The sequence below is a fragment of the Mesoplodon densirostris genome, chromosome 1 (assembly GCF_025265405.1).
Source record: "Mesoplodon densirostris isolate mMesDen1 chromosome 1, mMesDen1 primary haplotype, whole genome shotgun sequence".
NCBI classification, from domain to species: domain Eukaryota; kingdom Metazoa; phylum Chordata; class Mammalia; order Artiodactyla; family Ziphiidae; genus Mesoplodon; species Mesoplodon densirostris.
This window is the reverse complement of record NC_082661.1, coordinates 223,486,018-223,506,735: the sequence shown is the minus strand read 5'-3', so window position 1 is coordinate 223,506,735 and position 20,718 is coordinate 223,486,018. Positions and strand designations below refer to the sequence as shown.

Sequence of the window (20,718 nt, the reverse complement as noted above, 5' to 3'; positions counted from 1 at the left end):
AACGGTCCAGCTCTGGCAGCTGTGGACGTTGGGGGCAGCACACGCAGGAACTGGGCCACATCAGAGTCAGAGGGGTCCCCACAGGGCCCACAGCAGGTTCAGAGACCAGCCCAGAGGCAGAGGGGGTGCTCCTGGGGAGGCGGAGGGGGGCTATGGCTCACGGCGTGTGCAAGGACCTTCACAGCAGAGACCCCAGGGAAACATAATTATTACTATTTATTTTATTATGTTTTGATTCATTCTGTTGTTGGTTCTGGCTTCTTTTTTTTTTTCCTTTGGTTTCTTTTTCTTTCTTTTTGTGTTTGTTCTTGTTTTAGTTTTTTTTTTTAATTTAGTCTTTTGGGATCTCTGTGTTTTATAACATATTTATTTTGTTATATATTTCTATTTTTACTTTGCTTTTCTGTTGTTCTGTGTTCTTTTCCCTTATGTTTTTCTTCCTCTTTTTCTTTAATTTTTTTAATATTTCCATTTCTATTTTGCTTTTCTGTTCTGTGTTTTTTCCCTTTTTATTTTATTATTATTATTTTAAAATCATTTTTATCAGTTTGTTCTATTTCCTTGCTTTATTCTTCAGTGGGCACACTGCTTTGGTTTTGTTTTTAGGTTATGTGTTTTTGTTAGTATTAATCCTAATTGTTTGATTTCATTTTTGAGTTCTATTTGTCTGGTTGTTCTCTTGCTTTTTGTTTTATTTGCCTCTGTTTTTGTTTCTTTTACGTGTGTATTTCCTTGTTTCTGTTTTTGTTTGTTTGGTTTTGTTTTTAACATTTCTCTGGGGTTTTGTTTGTCTTTTTTTTCTTTAATATATTTCCTATTTTATTATTACTTTTTTAGATTTCTGTTCCTACGTTGCTTTTCTGTTCTGTCTTCTTTCCGCTTTCTCTTTCTCTTCTTTTTCTTTTTTAAAATGTCATTTTTTTTCAGTTTGTTTTGTTTCCTTGCTTTATTTGGTTGGCACTCTGCTTTGGTTTTGTTTTTTGGTTTTGGGTTTTTGTCGGCTTTCTTCTTAATTGCTTGATTTTGTTCTTGGGTTCTTTTGTTTGTCTGGTTGTTCTCTTGCTATTTGCTTTACTTGGTTCTGTTTTTGTTTCCTTTGTGTGTGAGCATTTCCTTGTTTCTATTTCTATTTGTTTGATTTTACTTTTTACCATTTGGGGTTTTGTTAGACTTAAAAAGAATTTTTTTTAAACCCCTTTATTGCTGGGACAAGCAACTTGCAGGGTGTTGGTCCCTCGACCAGAAGTCGGGCCTGAGGCTCTGGAGTGGGAGCACTGAGTCCAGGATGCTGGACTAGTAGAGAATTTCCAGCCCCAGGGAAGATTAACCTCTGAGAGCTCTCACAGAGGCCTCTATCTGAATCTAAGACCCGGCTTCACCCAACTGCCAGCAGCTCCCAGTGCTGGACATCTCACATCAAACAACAAACAAGACAGGAACACAAACGCACCCATCAGCACACAGACTACCTAAAGTCATACTAAGCTCACAGACACCCCAAAACATACCACCTGACACGGCCCTGCTCATCAGAGGAAAAAGACTCAGCTCCACCCACCAGAACGCAGGCACCAGTCCTTCCCATCAGGAGGCCTACACAAGACATTGGACCAACCCCACCACTGGGGGCAGGGAACAGAAGCAAGAGGAACTACGACCCTGCAGCCTAGGGAAAGGAGACCTCAAATACTGTAAATTAGACAAAATGAGAAGACAGAGAAATATCTTACAGGCAAAGGAGCAAGATAAAAACCCACAAGACCAAATAAATGAAGAGAAAATAGGCAAACTACCTGAAAAAGAATTCAGAGTAATGATAATAAAGATGATTCAAAATCTTGGAAATATAATAGACAAAATACAAGAAACATTTAACAAGGACCTAGAAGATCTAAAGAGCAAACAAACAGTAATGAACAACACAATAACTGAAATTAAAAATACTCTAGAAGGAATCAATAGCAGAATAACTGAGGCAGAAGAATGGATAAGTGAGCTGGAAGATAGAATGGTGGAAATAACTGCCACAGAGCCGAATAAAGGAAAAAGAATGAAAAGAATTGAGGACAGTCTCAGAGACCTCTGGGACAACATTAAATGCACCAACATTTGAATTGAAGGTGTCCCAGAAGAAGAAGAAAAAAAGAAAGGGTCTGAGAAAATATTTGAAGAAATTATAGTTAAAAACTTCCCCAACATGGGAAAGGAAATAGTCAAGTCCAGGAGATGCAGAGAGTCACATACAGGATAAACCCAAGGAGAAACACACTGAGACACATATGAATCAAACTAACAAAAATTAAACACAAAGAAAAAATATTAAAATCAGCAAGGGAAAAGCAACAAATAATATACAAGAGAATCCCCATAAGGTTAACAGCTGATCTTTCAGCAGAAACTCTACAGGCCAGACGGGAGTGGTAAGATATATTTAAAGTGATGAAAGGGAAAAACCTACAACCAAGATTACCCTACCCAGCAAGGGTTTCATTCAGATTTGACAGAGAAATCAAAAGCTTTACAGACAAGCAAAAGTTAAGAGAATTCAGCACCACCAACCAGCTTTACAACAAATGCTAAAGGAACTTCTCTAGGCAGGAAACACATGAGAAGGAAAAGACCTACAAAAACAAACCAAAAACAATTAAGAAAATGGTAATAGGAATATACATATCAATAATTACCTTAAATGTAAATGGATTAAATGCCCCAACAAAAAGACACAGACTGGCTGAATGGATACAAAAACAAGATCCGTATATATGCTGTCTACTAGAGACCCACTTCAGACCTAGGGACACATACAGACTGAAAGTGAGGGGATGGAAAAAGATATTCCATGCAAATGGAAATCAAAAGAACGCTGGAGTAGCAATTCTCATATCAGACAAAATAGACTTTAAAATAAAGACTATTATAAGAGACAAGGAAGGACACTATATGATCAAGGGATCAATCCAAGAAGATATAACAATTGTAAATATCTGTGCATCCAACATAGGAGCACCTCAATACATAAGGCAAATACTAACAGCCATAAAAGGGGAAATCAACAATAACACAGTAATAGTAGGGTGACTTTAACACCCCACTTACACCAATGGACAGATCATCCAAAATGAAAATAAACAAGGAAACACAGCTTTAAATAGCACATTAGACCAGATGGACTTAATTGCTATTTATAGGACATTCCATCCAAAAACAACAGAATACACTTTCTTCTCAAGTGCACATGGAACATTCTGCAGGATAGATCACATTTTGGGTCACAAATCAAGCCTCAGTAAATTTAAGAAAATTGAAATCATACCAAGCATCTTTTCTGACCACAACATTATGAGACTAGATATCAATGACAGGAGAAGAACTATAAAAAATACAAACGCAAGGAGGCTAAACAATACGCTACTAAATAACCAAGAGATCACTAAAGAAATCAAAGAGGAAATCAAAAGTACCTAGAAACAAATGATAATGAAAATACGATGACCCAAAACCTATGGGATGCAGCAAAAGCAGTTCTAAGAGGGAAGTTTATAGCAATACAATCCTACCTCAAGAAATAAGAAATATCTCAAATAAATGACTTAACCTTACACCAAAAGCAATTAGAGAAAAACAAAAAAACCCCAAAGTTAGCAGAAGGAAAGAAATCATAAAGATCAGATCAGAAATAAAGGAAAAAGAAATGAAGGAAACAATAACAAAGATCAATAAAACTAAATGCTGGTTGTTTGAGAACATAAAGAAAATTGATAAACCATTAGCCAGACTCATCAGGAAAAAAAGGGAGAAGGCTCAAATCAACAGAGTTAGAAATGAAAAAGGAGAAGTAACAACTGACACTGCAGAAATACAAAGTGTCATAAAAGACTACTACAAGCAACTCTACGCCAATAAAATGGACAACCTGGATTAAATGGACAAATTCTTAGAAAAGGACAACCTTCCAAGACTGAAACAGGAAGAAATAGAAAACATGAACAGACCAATCACAAGTAATGAAGTTGAAACTGTGATTAACAATATTCCAACAAACAAAAGCCCAGGGCTAGATGGCTTCACAGGCAAATTCTGTCAAACATTTAGAGAAGAGCTAACATCTATCCTCAAACTCTTCCAAAATATAGCGGAGGGAGGAACACTCCCAAACTCATTTTATGAGGCCAACATCACCCTGATACCAAAACCAGACAAAGATGTTGCAAGGAAAGAAAACTACAGGCCAATATCACTGAACATAGATGCAAAAATCCTCAACAAAATACTAGCAAACAGAATCCAACCACACATTAAAAGGATGATACACCATGATCAAGTGGGGTCTATCCCAGGAATGCAAGGATTCTTCAACATATGTAAGTCAGTCAATGTGATACACCATATTAACAAACTGAAGGATAAAAACCATATGATCATCTCAATAGATGCAGAAAATAACATTCCATTGTACATATGTGCCACATCTTCTTTATCCATCCATCTGTTGATGGGCATTTAGGTTGCTTCCATGTCCTGGCAATTGTAAATAGTGCTGCAATGAACATTGTGGTACATGTATCTTTTTGAATTATGATTTTCTCAGGATATATGCCCAGTAGTGGGATTGCTGGGTCATATGGTACTTCTATTCAGTGCAATCTCTATCAAATTACCAATGGTATTTTTCACAGAACTAGGACAAAAAAATTTACAATTTGTATGGAAACGCAAAAGACCCTGAATAGCCAAAGCAATCTTGAGAAAGAAAAACAGATCTGGAGGAATCAGGCTCCCTGACTTCAGACTATACTACAAAGCTACAGTAATCAAGACAGTATGGTACTGGCACAAAAACAGAAATATAGATCAATGGAAATGGATAGAAAGCCCAGAGATAAACCCATGCACATATGGTCACCTTATCTTTGACAAAGGAGGCAAGAATATACAATGGAGAAAAGACAGTCTCTTCAGTAAGTGGTGCTGGGAAAACTGGACGTGTAAAAAATGAAATTAGAATACTCCCTAACACCATACACAAAAATAAACTCAAAATGGATTAAGACCTAAATGTAAGGCCAGACACTGTAAAACTCTTAGAGGAAAACATAGGCAGAACACTCTATGACATAAATCACAGCAAGATCCTTTTTGACCCACCTCCTAGAGAAATGGAAATAAAAACAAAAATAAACAAAGGTCCTAATGAAACTTAAAAGCTTTTGCACAGCAAAGGAAACCATAAACGACAGGAAAAGACAACCCTCAGAATGGGAGAAAATATTTGCAAATGAAGCAACTGACAAGGATTAATCTCTAAAATTTACAAGCAGCTCATGCAGCTCAATATCAAAAAAACAACCCAATCCAAAAATGGGCAGAAGACCTAAATAGACATTTCTCCAAAGAAGACATACAGATTGCCAACAAACACATGGAAGGATGCTCAACATCACTGATCATTAGAGAAATGCAAATCAAAACTACAATGAGGTATCACCTCACACCAGTCAGAATGGCCATCATCAAAAAATCTACAAACAATAAATGCTGGAGAGGGTGTGGAGAAAAGGGAACCCTCTTGCACTGTTGGTGGGAAAGTAAATTGTTACAGCCACTATGGAAAACAGTGTGGAGGTTCCTTAAAAAACTGAAAATAGAACTACCATATGACCCAGCAATCCCACTACTGAGCACATACCCTGAGAAAACCAGAATTCAAAAAGAGTCATGTACCACAATATTCATTGCAGCTCTATTTACAATAGCCAGGACATGGAAGCAACCTAAGTGTCCATTGACAGATGAATGGATAAAGAAGATGTGCCACATATATACAATGGAATATTACTCAGCCATAAAAAGGAACGAAATTGAGTTATTTATAATGAGGTGGATGGACCTAGCGTCTGTCATAAAGAGTGAAGTAATTCAGAAAGAGAAAAACAAATACTGTATGCTAATGCACATATATGGAATCTAAAGAAACGGTACTGATGAACCTAGTGGCAGGGCAGGAATAAAGACACAGACGTAGAGAACTGACTTGAGGACACAGGGGGCGAAGAGGAAGCTGGGATGAAGTGGGAGAGTAGCACTGACATATATACACTACCAAATGTAAAATAGCTAGTGGGAAGCAGCTGCATAGCACCGGGAAATCAGCTTAATGCTTTGTGATGACCTAGAGGGGTGGGATAGGGAGGATGGGAGGGAGGCTCAAGAGGGAAGGGATATGGGGATATATGTATACATATAGCTGATTCACTTTGTTGTACAGCAGAAACACGACATTGTGAAGCAATTATATTCCAATAAAGATATTAAAAAAATAAATATACAAAAAACAAAAAGAAAACAAAAATTTAGTTTTAAAAATAGTGTAATAGAATGACTGAAATTTAGAAGGCATAGAAAAGATTTCACCCATAATTTTTCTATAGGTTTGTTTATTTAATGTGGTTACAGTTAATGTGTATATAATTTTGTCTCACTTTCTTCACTTAGCGTTGTATCCAAACCATCATAATTTAAAAATGTGTCCTTCTAACAGCTATTTGAAATGTGTTCATCAACCACAATGTGTTTTTTTTTATCTTTTTTTTTTTAACATCCCCAAGGTTTCAAACTGGCTTTTGTTTTTAAAACTTCTTCTGTAGATTACGGCTCCTTTTGCAGTCTGTTGTGGATGCTAACATGAATGCTCTCCGGGTTTGGGGAGGAGGAATTTATGAGCAGGATGAATTCTATGAACTCTGTGATGAACTAGGAATAATGGTGAGTAATTGACAGCTCATTATTTTCTTTGTTGATTTGTTACTGTATCCTCTGTTTGACCTCCAGTGTTCTGAGTGGGTGATATTGCCTATTCCTTTGTGTTTTTTTTTCGTTGAAGTGTAGTTGATTTACAATGTTATGCTAGTTTCAGGTGTACAGTGAAGTGATCCAGTTATACATATATATGCATATTCTTTTCCTTTATGGTTTATTACAGGATATTGAATGTAGTTCCCTGTGCTATACAGTAGGACCTTGTTGTTTATCTATTTTATATATAGTAGTTTGTATCTGCTAATCCCAAATTCCTAATTTATCCTTCCCCAGCTCCTTCCCCTTTGATAATCATAAGTTTGTTTTCTATGTCTGTGTTTCTGTCTCATAAATAAATTCATTTGTGTCACGTTTTAGATTCCACGTTTAAGTGATATCATAGCCCATTCCTTCTTTTCTCAGAGCCAGGAATGATGTTCCACTTTTCTGCAAAGGAATAAATGGCATCTCGCAAACCCTGAGCCATAGTTGATAGTGAATATCATAATTATTTTAAATGATAGACATTCTGCATATTGGTTATATCTAAGCGTATATCTATATTTTCTTTGTAATTATCTTTGTGATAGGAGGGTAAGCATAAAAAAGAAAATAAAATATTAAAAAGTTTTAACTTTAAGGAGATCTAACAAGACCTAGAGAGAAGAAAAATGATAAAATTAAATTTTAAAAGCTGTGCTTAATATTATCATTAAGTACTCTGAACATAGTTTGCATTGGTGAGGGTTAAGCAAAGGAAATATAGTCTTTTAGTTCTAGTATTACAGTTCTAAAATACAAAGCACTTCATAGCAGAGTAGTAATTTTAATAATATTGACAATGCTGATGGTCATGATGATGTGACAATATTCTGTAATATTCCAGGCATTGTTCTCAGCGCTCTGCAGCTATTATTGTATTTTAGCTTCATGCCCACTCTATGAGGTAGTTACTGTTCTCTATCCCCGTTTTACAGGTAGGGAAACTGACACGTGGAGAGGTTAACTAGCCCAAACTCACACAGTGGGTATATGGTGGAACTGAAGTTCTGAGTCAGTCCAACAGATTTAGGCTCTGTGCTCTAAACTACTGCATCATAATGGCCTCCCTAGCAATGCACTTAAGTGGTTTCATTTCTAAACTGTCCATGTAGTGATCCTTTTGGCCATGAAGTTAATTCCTTTATAAACAAAATATGTTTCTTAACAGTCTGGGCCATCACTCAGTACCAAATTCCTGGTGAAAATCAGAGTGAATCAGGAGTGAGGAGGGGTTGGGAGAAAGCTTCTTACCAAATTTCATACTCCCCTCAGCACAAGCACTGTTTCATTATTTGAATTCCCCTTTCTTCTTTTTCTTTTCTGCCTACCTAACATTTTCTCTTCTCAGGTTTCCCTACAGTTCCAGAGAGTCTGTGAGTGCCTTTCCCAGTGCCTCATGCTTTGTGATGCTCAAATGATCACACTCATCGGGCTAAATTGATTTTTCATTTGCATGAAAGATAATGCCCAAAGTTCAGAATGAAGAATTTCTTTCTGTGCAGTAAAATCTATGGAAGTGCTATATTGCCTTTTATTTGATTTGATAGGTATGGCAGGATTTTATGTTTGCCTGTGCGCTTTACCCAACTGATCAGGATTTCATGGATTCAGTGAGAGCAGAAGTTGCTTACCAGGTATGTTATTACCATTTCAAGTAGAAATAAAGGCTTAAGTTTTAGTTCTGCCTTTTGTTAAACCTCTCCTTGTTTCTTCTTTTTTTAAAAAACTTTTATTGAAATATAGTTGATTTACAGTGTTGTGTTTAGTTTCTTCTCCTTATTTCTTTTTGTTCTCTTTACTAAATCCCATGAAAAAAATCAGTCAGGTAATTGACTACCTAGGCGATTCCACCCAGTCTCATGACTTTAACTCTACCTATTGGCTGATGACTGTCAGATTTATTCCTGGCCCTGATTTATCTGCTGGTTCTTTATTATCCAGCTGCCTACTTGGTGCCTCTACTTGGAGGTCTAATAGGAATCTCAAATGTAACATGTCCAAACCAAACTTATATTACCTTCCCCAGACTTGCTTTTCTTGCAGTTTTCCCCACCTCAATAAATGGCGATGCCAGTCTTTGAATTTCTCAGGTCAAAAATTTTAAGTGATTCTTGACTCCTTGATTTCTTTTACATTCCACATATAAACACTTTTATATTTATCGATCTATGAATGCAAAGAAGTGATTATATCCTAGCTCTGTCCACTGAAAAGACCTAGAAACAGTGAACAACCTAGTCATATTGAGCATTCTTTTTTTTTTTTTTTGGCGGTACGTGTGCCTCTCACTGCTGTGGCCTCTCCCATTGTGGAGCGCAGGCTCAGCGGCCATGACTCACGGGGCTCACGGTCCCACCCGCTCCACGTCATGTGGGGTCCTCCCGGACCGGGGCACGAACCTGTGTCCCCTGCATCGGCAGGCGGACTCTCAACCACTGCACCACCAGGGAAGCCCTTGAGCATTCTTATATTGAAATAATCTTTCCCACTAAGAGAAGTGTTCTTAGAGAAATGGCTGATACCAAGTCTGGGACAGGAAATATACTAGATGATCCTGAAATATTTTGGCATACCAATAACAAGGAAGCTATCAAAGATATGTTAAAAGAACTTTGATGAGACTCTGACCAACCAAAAGTGGGACAACTTGAAATTCATTAAGGATAAGAATGTCAGTGGATCGAAATCCATCAAGTATGTTAAAATCCACGAGTTCGTAACTAGAGTGTCTGTGAATGTATTTTTGTGTGAAAACCCAAAAGAAGTGAAAAAAAAGATTATTATAACATTCAAGTGGTTACTTTTGGAAGGAAGGAGGGGCTATGATTAGGAAGGGGTACATGAGGGCTTCTGGGGTGCTTGGTAAAGTTTTCTTTCTTAGTCTGGATTGTGTGTTATAAGTGTGATTGCCTTATAATCATTCACCATGTCATAATTCGTTTTCTGTAGTTTTCTGAAGTTTAGAAAGTGAACATTGAATCGTCCCTTGCTCAGAGCCCTCCAGAGAAAATTAAAGATCCTCACCATGCACTATCCTGTCTCAGCCTCCCTCTCCAGCCTCATCAAGCACCATTTTCCCCGTACTCTCTGTGCCCTGGATCGCCTTCTCTATTACCCTCTCCTGTGGACCACCTCGCTCATTTTTTTCTGGCCCATCTTACCTTGGGCATGACTCCCTGGGAAAAAGCTTTCTATGTCTGCAAGTCTAGATTAGGTCATTTTCCCTTTGCGACATATATCACACTTGAAATTACTTTTTCAATATTTTGTCACTGCATCAAAATTATAATATCCCTGAGGCCTAGGGCATGTTCCTCCCTGTATATCCCCATGATCTGGCTGTATTATTCATCAGATGTATAGATGGATGGACGAATGAATAACTTTTAAAATATTAATTATAGTTATATAGGTTGTAAACATTTCAGTTTTATTTTTAATTTTCTTTCACACAAGTAAAATATGATATCTATGTGTTTTCAATTCTTTTATATATTTTAAAGAGGAGAACTTTTTAATGCAGAGTTTATTAAAATTTTAAAGGAAAGCTCACCAGAAAATTCTAGGTCAGTTTGAAGGGTGTGTGTAGCACAGAGTCACTGAAGCTTTTTGTCTCTTCAGTATCTGTGTTTGTGTTTTCATCAGTACCATAAACATTCGTTTCACAGTTGGTCACAGCCCTCACTTAACATGGGCAAATACAGAGGCAAATAAGGAAATACTGTTTATAAGACTGGTTAAGAAAAAACACAAGACTTTAATTTTTTAAGTGAGATATATATCTTTAAGATATCCTTAATGCATCTCTACTTCATGTATGGGTTACTTCGCATATTGAGTGGAGACCACAGAGAGAACATCAGCTGGGATCCATCACGTAATCATCCATTACAGTGCAAGAGAAGCTATAAATACCAATGAGATTATATTGCTAAAACATGTTCGAAAATCTCTTGACCATTGACTCACTCCGTTGTTGGCAAAGAGATTTAATTGCCTTCTTCTGCTGGGCTACATCTTCCAGTGTGTCAGAAGAACTGGATCCTTAAGACTTTTATGTAGGGCTGGCAGTGAGCCCAGTTTACGCAGACCTCAACTCTTAAGGCAGGCAAGATTTTCAGATTCCCTAATTTCTTCTTCTATGTTTAGATATATTCAGTGACTTACTTGTAGTTGTGGCATGCGGGCTCTGGAGTACAGGTTCAGTAATTTTGGCGCACAGGCCCAGTTGCTCCGCAGCATGTGGGATCTTCCCGGACCAGGGCTTGAACCCGTGTCCCCTGCATTGGCAGGTGGATTCTTAACCACTGCACCACCAGGGAAGTCCAGTTGATTTCTTAAGACAGGACATTGATAGTTATTTCAGGGGACATCCTCTTGATGTCCTAATCTTTTTTCCTTTAGAATATTCCATATATTTGTCCTTAACTTTCAGAGTGTGTCTGGTACTCACTTGCTTTGTAAAACCCTCTCTACCTGTCCTCGTGGTTTTCTGATCTTGGTGGAAACTGTGTGGGAACTTCAGTCCCTCTCTCAGCAGTAGAGTTTGTTCTGCCTCATTTGTTTCTTCGCAGAAAACTCCAACTTGCTCTTGAGAAGCTAAGCCCTGTAATGTAACGTCTCCTGCCTTTTGTATTTCTTAGAATCTTTTTGTGGCAAGTCAGATAATGATGAGGTTGATTTATTTTTCTCTTTTAGTGAAAGGGATTACATTTTCTTTAGTTATATGGCGAGAAGAGGAACCCTATTTCCCCAATGTTTATAAAATCCAGATAAAAAGAATCTCAGCGATTTCTTAAAATGTCTTCCCACATGTAACATTACTGCTCATTTTCTGATGAGTTCCTGGTAAGTCAAAATACATGTGCAGAAAGACAATGGCTATAATTTTATGAGTAATTACAGCTCTGAGCTTTCTTATGTTGAGCATTTGAAAATTATTTTATGTTTTCTTCAATTTTAGGTCAGGAGACTGAAATCTCATCCCTCCATCCTCACATGGAGTGGAAATAATGAAAATGAAGCAGCGCTGGTGTTGAACTGGTATGGTATACAGTCCAGCCACCTGTCTACCTACATCGATGATTATGTGACACTGTATGTGAAAAACATCCGAAGGATTGTCCTCGAAGTAAGTTCAGACATACTTCGGAGATGTTGCAGGTTCGGTTCCAGATATCACAATAGAGAGAATATTGCGATAAAGCTAGTCGCATGAATTTTTGGTTTCCCAGTGCATAGAAAAGTTATGTTTTGGGCCTCCCGGGTGGCGCAAGTGGTTGAGAGTCCGCCTGCCGATGCAGGGGATACGGGTTCGTGCCCCGGTCTGGGAGGATCCCATATGCCGCGGAGCGGCTGGGCCCGTGAGCCATGGCCGCTGAGCCTGCGCGTCCGGAGCCTGCGCGTCCGGAGCCTGTGCTCCGCAACGGGGGAGGCCACAGCAGTGAGAGGCCCTCATACCGCAAAAAAAAAAAAAAAAAAAAAGTTATGTTTATACTATACTGTAGTCTGTTAAGGGTACAATAGCATTATGTCTTAAAAAACAATGTACATACCTTAATTTAAAAAATACTTCATTGGTAAAAATGGCTCATCATTATCTGAGCCTTCAGCGAGTCATAATTTCTTTGCTGCTGGAGGGCTGTGCCTCGATGGTGATGCTGCCGACTGATCAGGGTGGTGGCTGCTGAGGGCTGGGGTGGCCGTGGGAATTTCTCAAAATGAGACAGCGACCAACTTTGCCACATCGATCGACTCTTCCTTTTAGGAGCTGTTTTTCTGTAGCATGCAAGGCTGTTTGATAGCATTTTACCCACAGTAAAACTTCTTTCAAAACTGGAGTCAATTCTCTGAAAGTCTGCCCTTGCTTTATCAACTAAATTTATGTGATGTTCTAAATTCTTCATTACCATTTCAACAGTCTTTATTTACAGCATCTTCAGCAGGAGTAGATTCCATCTCAAGAAACCCCTTTGTTTGCTCATCTGTAGGAAGCAACTCCTTATCTGTTCAGGTTTTATCATGAGATTGAAGCAATTCTGTCACATCTTCAGGCTCCACTTATAATTCTGGTTCTCTTGCTATTTCCACCACACCTGCTGTTTCTTCCTCCACTGGAGTCTGGAACCCCTCAAGTCATCCATGAGGGCTGGAATCAACTTCTTCCAAACTCCTGTGAATGTTGATACTTTGACCTCTTCCCATGAATCATGAATGTTCTTCATGGCATCTAGAATGGTGAATCCTTTCCAAAAGGTTTTCAGTTGAATTTGCCCAGATCCAGCAGAGGAATTTCTACCTATAGCCTTACAAAGTGTATTTCCTAAATGATAACACTTGAAAGTCAAAATTACTCCTTGATCCATGGCTGCAGAATGGATGTTGTGTTAGGAGGCATGAAAACATCATTAATCGTGTTGTCCGTCTCCATCAGAGCTCTTGGGTTGACCAGGTGTGTTGCCAATGAGTCATATTTTGAAAGAAATCTTTTTTTTTCTGAGCAATAGGTCTCAACAGTGGTTTTAAAGTATTCAGCAGGGGCTTCCCTGGTGGCACAGTGATTGAGAGTCCGCCTGCCGATGCAGGGGACACGGGTTCGTGCCCCAGTCCGGGAGGATCCCACATGCCGTGGAGTGGCTGGGCCCGTGAGCCATGGCCGCTGAGCCTGCGCGTCCGGAGCCTATGCTCCCGTGAAAAAAAAGAAGAAAAGAAAAAGAAAAAAAAAGTCAGCAAGCAGTGCTGTAAACAGCTGTGCTGTCATATAGGCTTTGTTGTGCCACTGATAGAGATAGGCGGAGTAGATTGAGCATCATCCTTCAGGGTCCTCAGATTTTCAGAATGGTAAATCAGCATATTGCTAAATGAGCAACTTAAAAGTACAATAGCCCTTAACAAGAGAGTCAGCTTGTCCTGTGAAGCTTTGAAGCCAGGCACTCATTTCTCCTTAGCTGTGAAAGCCCTAGATGGTGTCTTCTTCCAATAGAAGGCTGTTTCATACGTTGAAAGTCTGTTGTTTAGTGTAGCCACCTTTTTAAATTATCTTAGCTAGATCTTCTAGATAACTTGCTGCAGCTTCTATTACACATCAGCACTTGCTGCTTCACTTTGCTTTTTGATGTTATGGAGATGGCTTCTTTCCTTAAATCTCATGAACCAACCTCTGCTGGCTTCAAACATTTCTTCTGCAGCTTCCTCACCTCTCTCAGCCTTCATAGAATTGAAGAGAGTTAGGGCCTTGCTCTGGAATAGGCTTTGGCTTAAGAGAGTCTGTGGCTGTTTTGATCTTCTATCCAGAATTTCTCCATATCAGCAATAAGGCTGTTTTGCTTTCTTATCATTCATGTGTTCACTGGAGTAGCACTTTCTATTTTCTTCAAGAATTTTTCCTTTGCATTCACAACTTGGCTAACTGCCTGGTGAAAGAGGCCTAGCTTTTGGCCTGTCTTGGGTTTTGACGTTCCTTCCTCGCTAAGCTTAATCATTTCTAGCTTTTGATTTAAATGAGAGACACGTACTCTTCCTTTCACTTGAACACGAAATTGGCCTACTTTCAATACTGTGTGTCTCAGGGAACAGGGAGGTCTGGAGGGAGGGAGATGGGGGAATGGTTGGTTAGTGGAGCAGTCAGAACACACACAACACATATGGATTGAGTTTGCCATCTTATATGGATGGATTTGTGGTGCCACAAAAGAATTACAATAATAATATCAAAGATCACTGATTACAGATCACCATAACAAGTATAATAGTTAAAAAATTTGAATTATTGCATAAATTACCAAAATGTGACACAGACACAGAATGAGCAAATGCAGTTAGAAATGGCACTGATAGACTTGCTTGATGCAGGGTTACCAGAAACCTTCAATTTGTAGTAACAGTTGTATGCCTGTCATGCTTTTTAATGAAGTCGAATTTAAGAATCTGTCTTAAAAATGGATCAGTATGAATATTGATATTATTTATTCTTCTGTCCTGTTTTTAGCGTGGCCTTCAGCAATATCATTTTAATGCAGAGTAGTCTATTATAATGCTGCAACATAGGAAAGGATTCATGAATTGTGGACTTCTTTGAGAACTAATGTGTCTGTGAAACTCGCCAACCATACACCCATACACCCATATTGCGCTTAGAATTGCAAGTTGTCATGGACTCTTTGGAGCCCATCCATGAATCCCCAAAGGCTGAGAATCTCTATATTAAATGACTCATTGATATACCACTTCTTTTTTCCCCCATTTTTTTGTTCTTTAATATATTAATATACTGACTACTGTGAATTAATTTTCTAATGATAAGCTAGTTGTAATCTAAGCTCTATTTAGTTATAATACCTTGTTCTTTTGCTCTGCTAGATTTGGTTTGCTAAGATTTTGGTAGAATTTAAAATTTCATATTCACAAGTGAAATTGGTATGTGGTAAGAATTGTAAATTCAAATGCCTAGAGGAGCCAAATCTGTTTTAAAAAGTTGAGTCAAGTGGAGTAGTTAAGGTTCACAAAGAGAGAAGAGGGGACTGTGGTAATAGGAGAATGGATGTTGGGTCTCATAATATTTATATTCAGTATTAAAAAATGCTATCTAAACATAATTGGCAAGAAAGATTTGGACCATAGAACCCAGCTTGTAGCATTTGGTGTGTATGTGTTTGTGCTCACCTCTCAGAATGAGTTAGGGGCCTTTTCCTTTTTAATATCTAGGAATACAATAGAGATTATTGGTTTTATTGAGACAAATTCACCCATGTAACAGTCTGGGCCTAGTGCCTTTGGGGGGCATAGATTTTATTGTAATTTATCTTTTTATTGAAGTATAGCTGATTTACAATGTTGTGTTAATTTCTGCTGTACAGCAAAGTGATTCAGTTATACATATATATATATTCTTTTAAAAATATTTTTTCCTTTATGGTTTATCATAGGATGTTGAATATAGTTCCCTGTGCTATACAGTAGGACCTTGTTGTTTATCCATCCTATATATAATAGTTTGCATCTGCTAACCTCAAACTCCCAGTCCACCCCTCCCCCACCCGCCTTCCCCTTGGCAACCACAAGTCTGTTCTCTACGTCCTTGATTCTGTTTCTGTTTCGTAGATAGGTTCATTTGTGTTAGATACCACATTTAAGTGATAACATAATGGTATTTGTATTTCTCTTTCTGACTTACTTCACTTAGTATGTAATCTCTGGTTGTGTCCATGGTGCTGCAAATGACATTATTTCATTCTTTTTATGGCTGAGTAGTATTCCATTGTATATCTATACCACATCTTCTTTATCCATTCATCTGTTGATGGACGTTTAGGTTGTTTCCATGTCTTGGCTATAGGGATGCATGTGTCTTTTTGAATTATAGTTGTGTCTGGATATGTGCCCAGGATTTCTGGATCAAATGGTAATTCTATTTGTAGTTTTTTAAGGAACCTCCATACTGTTCTCCATAGTGGCTGTATCAATTTGCATTCCCACCAACAGTGCAAGAGGGTTCCCTTTTCTCCACACCCTCTCCAGCATTTGTTGTTTGTAGATTTTCTGATGATGCCCATTCTAACTGGTGTGAGGTGATACCTCATTGAAGTTTTGATTTGCATTTCTCTATTAGTGATGTTGAGCAGCTTTTCATTTGCCTCTTAGCCATCTGTATGTCTTCTTTGCAGAAATGTCTATTTAGGTCTTCCACCCATTTTTGGATTGAGTTGTTTGTTTTTTTGATATTGAGCTGCATGAGCTACTTGTATATTTTGGAGATTAATCCTTTGTCTGTTCATTTGTTTTAAATTATTTTCTCCCATTCTGAGGGTTGTCTTTTCATCTTGTTTATAATTTCCTTTACTGTGAAAAAGCTTTTAAGCTGCATTAGGTCCCATTTGTTTATTTCTGTTTTTATTTCCATTACTCTAGGAGGTGGGTCAAAAAAGATCTTGCTGTGATTTATGTCATAGAGTGTTCTTCCTATGTTTTCCTCTAAGAGTTTTATAGCATCCGGTCATACATTTAGGTCTTTCATCCATTTTGAGTTTATTTTTCTGTATGGTGTTAGGAAGTGTTCTAATTTCATTCTTTTACATATAGCTGTCCAGTGTTCCCAGCACCACTTATTGAAGAGAATGTCTTTTCTCCATTACATATCCTTGCCTCCTTTGTCATAGATGAGTTGACCATAGGTTCATGGGTTTATCTCTGGGCTCTCTATCCATTTCCATTGATTATATTTCTGTTTGTGTGCCAGTACCATACTGTCTTGATTACTGTAGCTTTGTAGTATAGTTTGAAGTCAGGGAGTCTGATTCCTCCAGCTCCATTTTTCTTTCTCAAGATTGCTTTGGCTATTCAGGGTCTTTTGTGTCTCCATACAAATTGTAAAAAATTTTTTCTAGTTCTGTGAAAAATGCCATTGGTAATTTGATAGGGATTGAACTGAATCTGTAGATTGCTTTGGGTAGTATAGTCATTTTCACAATATTGATTCTTTCAATCCAAGAACATGGTATATCTCTCCATCTGTTTGTGCCATCTTTGATTTCTTTCATCAGTGTCTTATAGTTTTCTGAGTACAGGTCTTTACCTCCTTACATAGGTTTATTGCTAGTTATTTTATTCTGTTTGTTGCAATGGTGAATGGGATTGTTTCCTTAATTTCCCTTTCTGATATTTTGTTGTTAGTGTATAGGAATGCAGGAGATTTTCTATCCTGCAACTTTACCAAATTCATTGGTTAACTCTAGTAGTTTTCTGGCGGCATCTTTAGGATTCTCTATGTATAGTGTCATGTCATCTGCAAACAGTGACAGTTTTACTTCTTTTCCAATTTGTATTCCTTTTATTTCTTTTTCTTCTCTGATTGCCATGGCTAGGACTTCCAAAACATTGTTGAATAATAGTGGTGAGAGTGGACATCCTTGTCTTGTTCCTGATCTTAGAGGAAATGCTTTCAGTTTTTCACCATTGAGAATGATGTTTGCTGTGGGTTTGTTGTATATGGCCTTTATTATGTTGAGGTAGCTTCCCTCTATGCCCACTTTCTGGAGAGTTTTTATCATAAACGGACGTTGAATTTTGTCAAAAGCTTTTTCTGCATCTATTGAGATGATCATATGGTTTTTATTCTTCAGTTTGTTAATATGGTGTATCACACTGATTGATTTGCGTATGTTGAAGAATCCTTGCATCCCTGGGATAAATCCCACTTGATCATGGTGTGTGATCCTTTTAATGTGTTGTTGGATTCTGTTTGCTAGTATTTTGCATCTATATTCATCAGTGATATTGGTCTGTAATTTTCTTTTTTTTTTTGTAGTATCTTTGTCTGGTTTTGGTATCAGGGTGATGGTGGCCTCATAGAATGAGGTTGGGAGTCTTCCTTCCTCTACAATTTTTTGGAAGAGTTTGAGAAGGATGGGTGTTAGCTCTTCTCTAAATATTTGATAGAATTCACCCGTGGATCCATCTGGTCCTGGACTTTCGTTTGTTGGAAGATTTTAAATCACAGTTTCAATTTCATTACTTGTGATTGGTCTTTTCTTATTTTCTGTTTCTTCCTGGTTCAGTCTTGGAAGGTTACATCCTTCTAAGAATTTGTCCATTTCTTCCAGGTTGTCCATTTTATTTTCATAGAGTTGCTTGTACTATTCTTTTATGACACATTGTATTTCTGCAGTGTCAGTTGTTACTTCTCCTTTTTCATTTCTAATTATATTGATGTGAGTCTTCTCCCTCTTTTTCTTGATGAGTCTGGCTAAAGGTTTATCAATTTTGTTTATCTTCTCAAAGAACCAGCTTTTAGTTTTACTGATCTTTGCTATTGTTTTCTTTGTTTCTATTTCATTTATTTCTGCTCTGATCATAATGATTTCTTTCCTTCTACTAGCTTTTGGGTTTTGTTTATTCTTTTTTCTCAGTTCCTTTATATATAAGGTTAGATTGTTTATTTGAGATTTTTCTTGTTTCTTGAGGTAGGATTGTATTGCTATAAACTTCCCTCTTTGAACTGCTTTTGCTGCATCCCATAGCTTTTGGATCGTCGTGATTTTGTCGTCATTTGTCTCTAGGTATTTTTTGATTTCCTCTTTGATTTCTTCAGTGACCTCTTGATTATTCAGTAATGTATTGTTTAGCTTCCATGTGTTTGTGTGCTTTATGTTTTTTTTCCCTGTAATTTATTTCTAACCTCCTAACATTGTGGTCAGAAAACATGCTTGATATGATTTCAATTTTCTTAAATTTACCGAGGATTGATTTGTGACCCAAGATGTGATCTATCCTGTAGAATGTTCCGTGTGCATTTGAGAAGAAAGTGTAATCTGCTGTTTTTGGATGGAATGTCCTATAAATATCAAATCTATCTGGTCTATAGTGTCATTTAAAGTTTGTGTTTCCTTATTAATTTTCTGTCTTGATGATCTGTCCATTGGTATAAATGGGGTGTTAAAGTCCCCCACTATTATTGTGTTACTCTCGATTTCCTCTTTTATAACTGTTAGCATTTGCCTTATGTATTGAGGTGCTCCTATGTTGGGTGCATAGATATTTATAATTGTTATATCTTCTTCTTGGATTGATCCCTTGATCAATAGGTAGTGTCCTTCCTTGTCTCTTGTTACAGTCTTTATTTTAAAGTCTATTTCATCTGATATGAGTATTGCTACTACAGCTTTCTTTTGATTTCCATTTGCATGGACTATCTTTTTCTGTTCCCCCACTTTCAGTCTGTATGTGTCCCTAGGTCTGAAGTGGGTCTCTTGTAGATAGCATATATATAGGTCTTGTTTTTGTATCCATTCAGCAAGCATGTGTCTTTTGGTTGGAGCATTTAATCCATTCACATTTAAGGTAATTATCGATATGTATGTCCCTATTACCATTTTCTTAATTGTTTTGTGTTTGTTTTTGTAGGTCCTTTTCTTGTGTTTCCCACTTAGTGAAGTTCCTTTAGCATTTGTTTTTGAACTGGTTTGGTGGTGCTGAATTATCTCAGCTTTTGCTTGTCTGTAAAGGTTTTGATTTCTCCATCAAATCTGAATGAGATCCTTGCTGGGTAGAGTAATCTTGGTTGTAGGTTCTTCCCTTTCATCACTGTAAATATATGGTGCCACTCCCTTCTGGCTTGAAGAGTTTCTGTTGAGAAATCAGCTGTTAACCTTATGGGAGTTCCCTTGTACATTATTTGTCATTTTCCCCTTGTTGCTTTTAATAATTTTTCTTTGTCTTTAATTTTTGTCAACTTGATTACTATGTGTCTTGGTGTGTTTCTCCTTGGGTTTATCCTGCTGGGACTCTCTGTGCTTCCTGGACTTGGGTGGCTCTTTCCTTTCCTATGTTAGGGAAGTTTTCAACTATTATCTTTTCAAATATTTTTTCAGGTCCTTTCTCTCTCTCTTCTCCTTCTGGGAGCCCTATAATGTGAATGTTGGTGTATTAAATGTTTTCCCAGAGGTCTCTTAGGCTGTCTTCATTTCTTTTCATTCTTTTGTCTTTATTCTTTTCCAAAGCAGTGAATTCCACCGTTCTGTCTTCCAGGTCACTTATCCATTCTTCTGCTTCAGTTATTCTGCTATAGATTCCTTCTAGTATATTTTTCATTTCAGTTATTGTATTGTTCATCTCTGTTTGTTTGTCCTTTAATTCTTCAAAGTCTTTGTGAAACATTTCTTGCATCTTCTCGATCTTTGCCTCCATTCTTTTTCTGAGGTCCTGGATCATCTTCACTATCATTATTCTGAATTCTTTTTCTGGAAGGTTGCCTATCTCCACTTCATTTAGTTGTTTTTCTGGGGTTTTATCTTGTTGCTTTATCTGGTACATAGTCTTCTGCCTTTTCATTTTGTCTTTCTTTCTGTGAATGTGGTTTATGTTCCACAGGCTGCAGGACTGTAGTTC

The 20,718-nt window shown here is 37.6% G+C and overlaps 1 protein-coding gene across 1 annotated transcript in view; it reads left to right on the top strand.

The window, feature by feature from the left end:
• The window catches only part of MANBA (mannosidase beta), a 129,337-nt gene that overhangs the window by 60,000 nt on the left and 48,619 nt on the right, over window positions 1–20,718 (top strand). Inside the window, exons 9-11 of the mRNA XM_060115533.1 lie at window positions 6,645–6,762; window positions 8,385–8,471; window positions 11,801–11,968. Of these exons, the coding sequence (XP_059971516.1) occupies window positions 6,645–6,762; window positions 8,385–8,471; window positions 11,801–11,968 (373 nt within the window). The remainder of the gene's footprint in view (window positions 1–6,644; window positions 6,763–8,384; window positions 8,472–11,800; window positions 11,969–20,718) is intronic.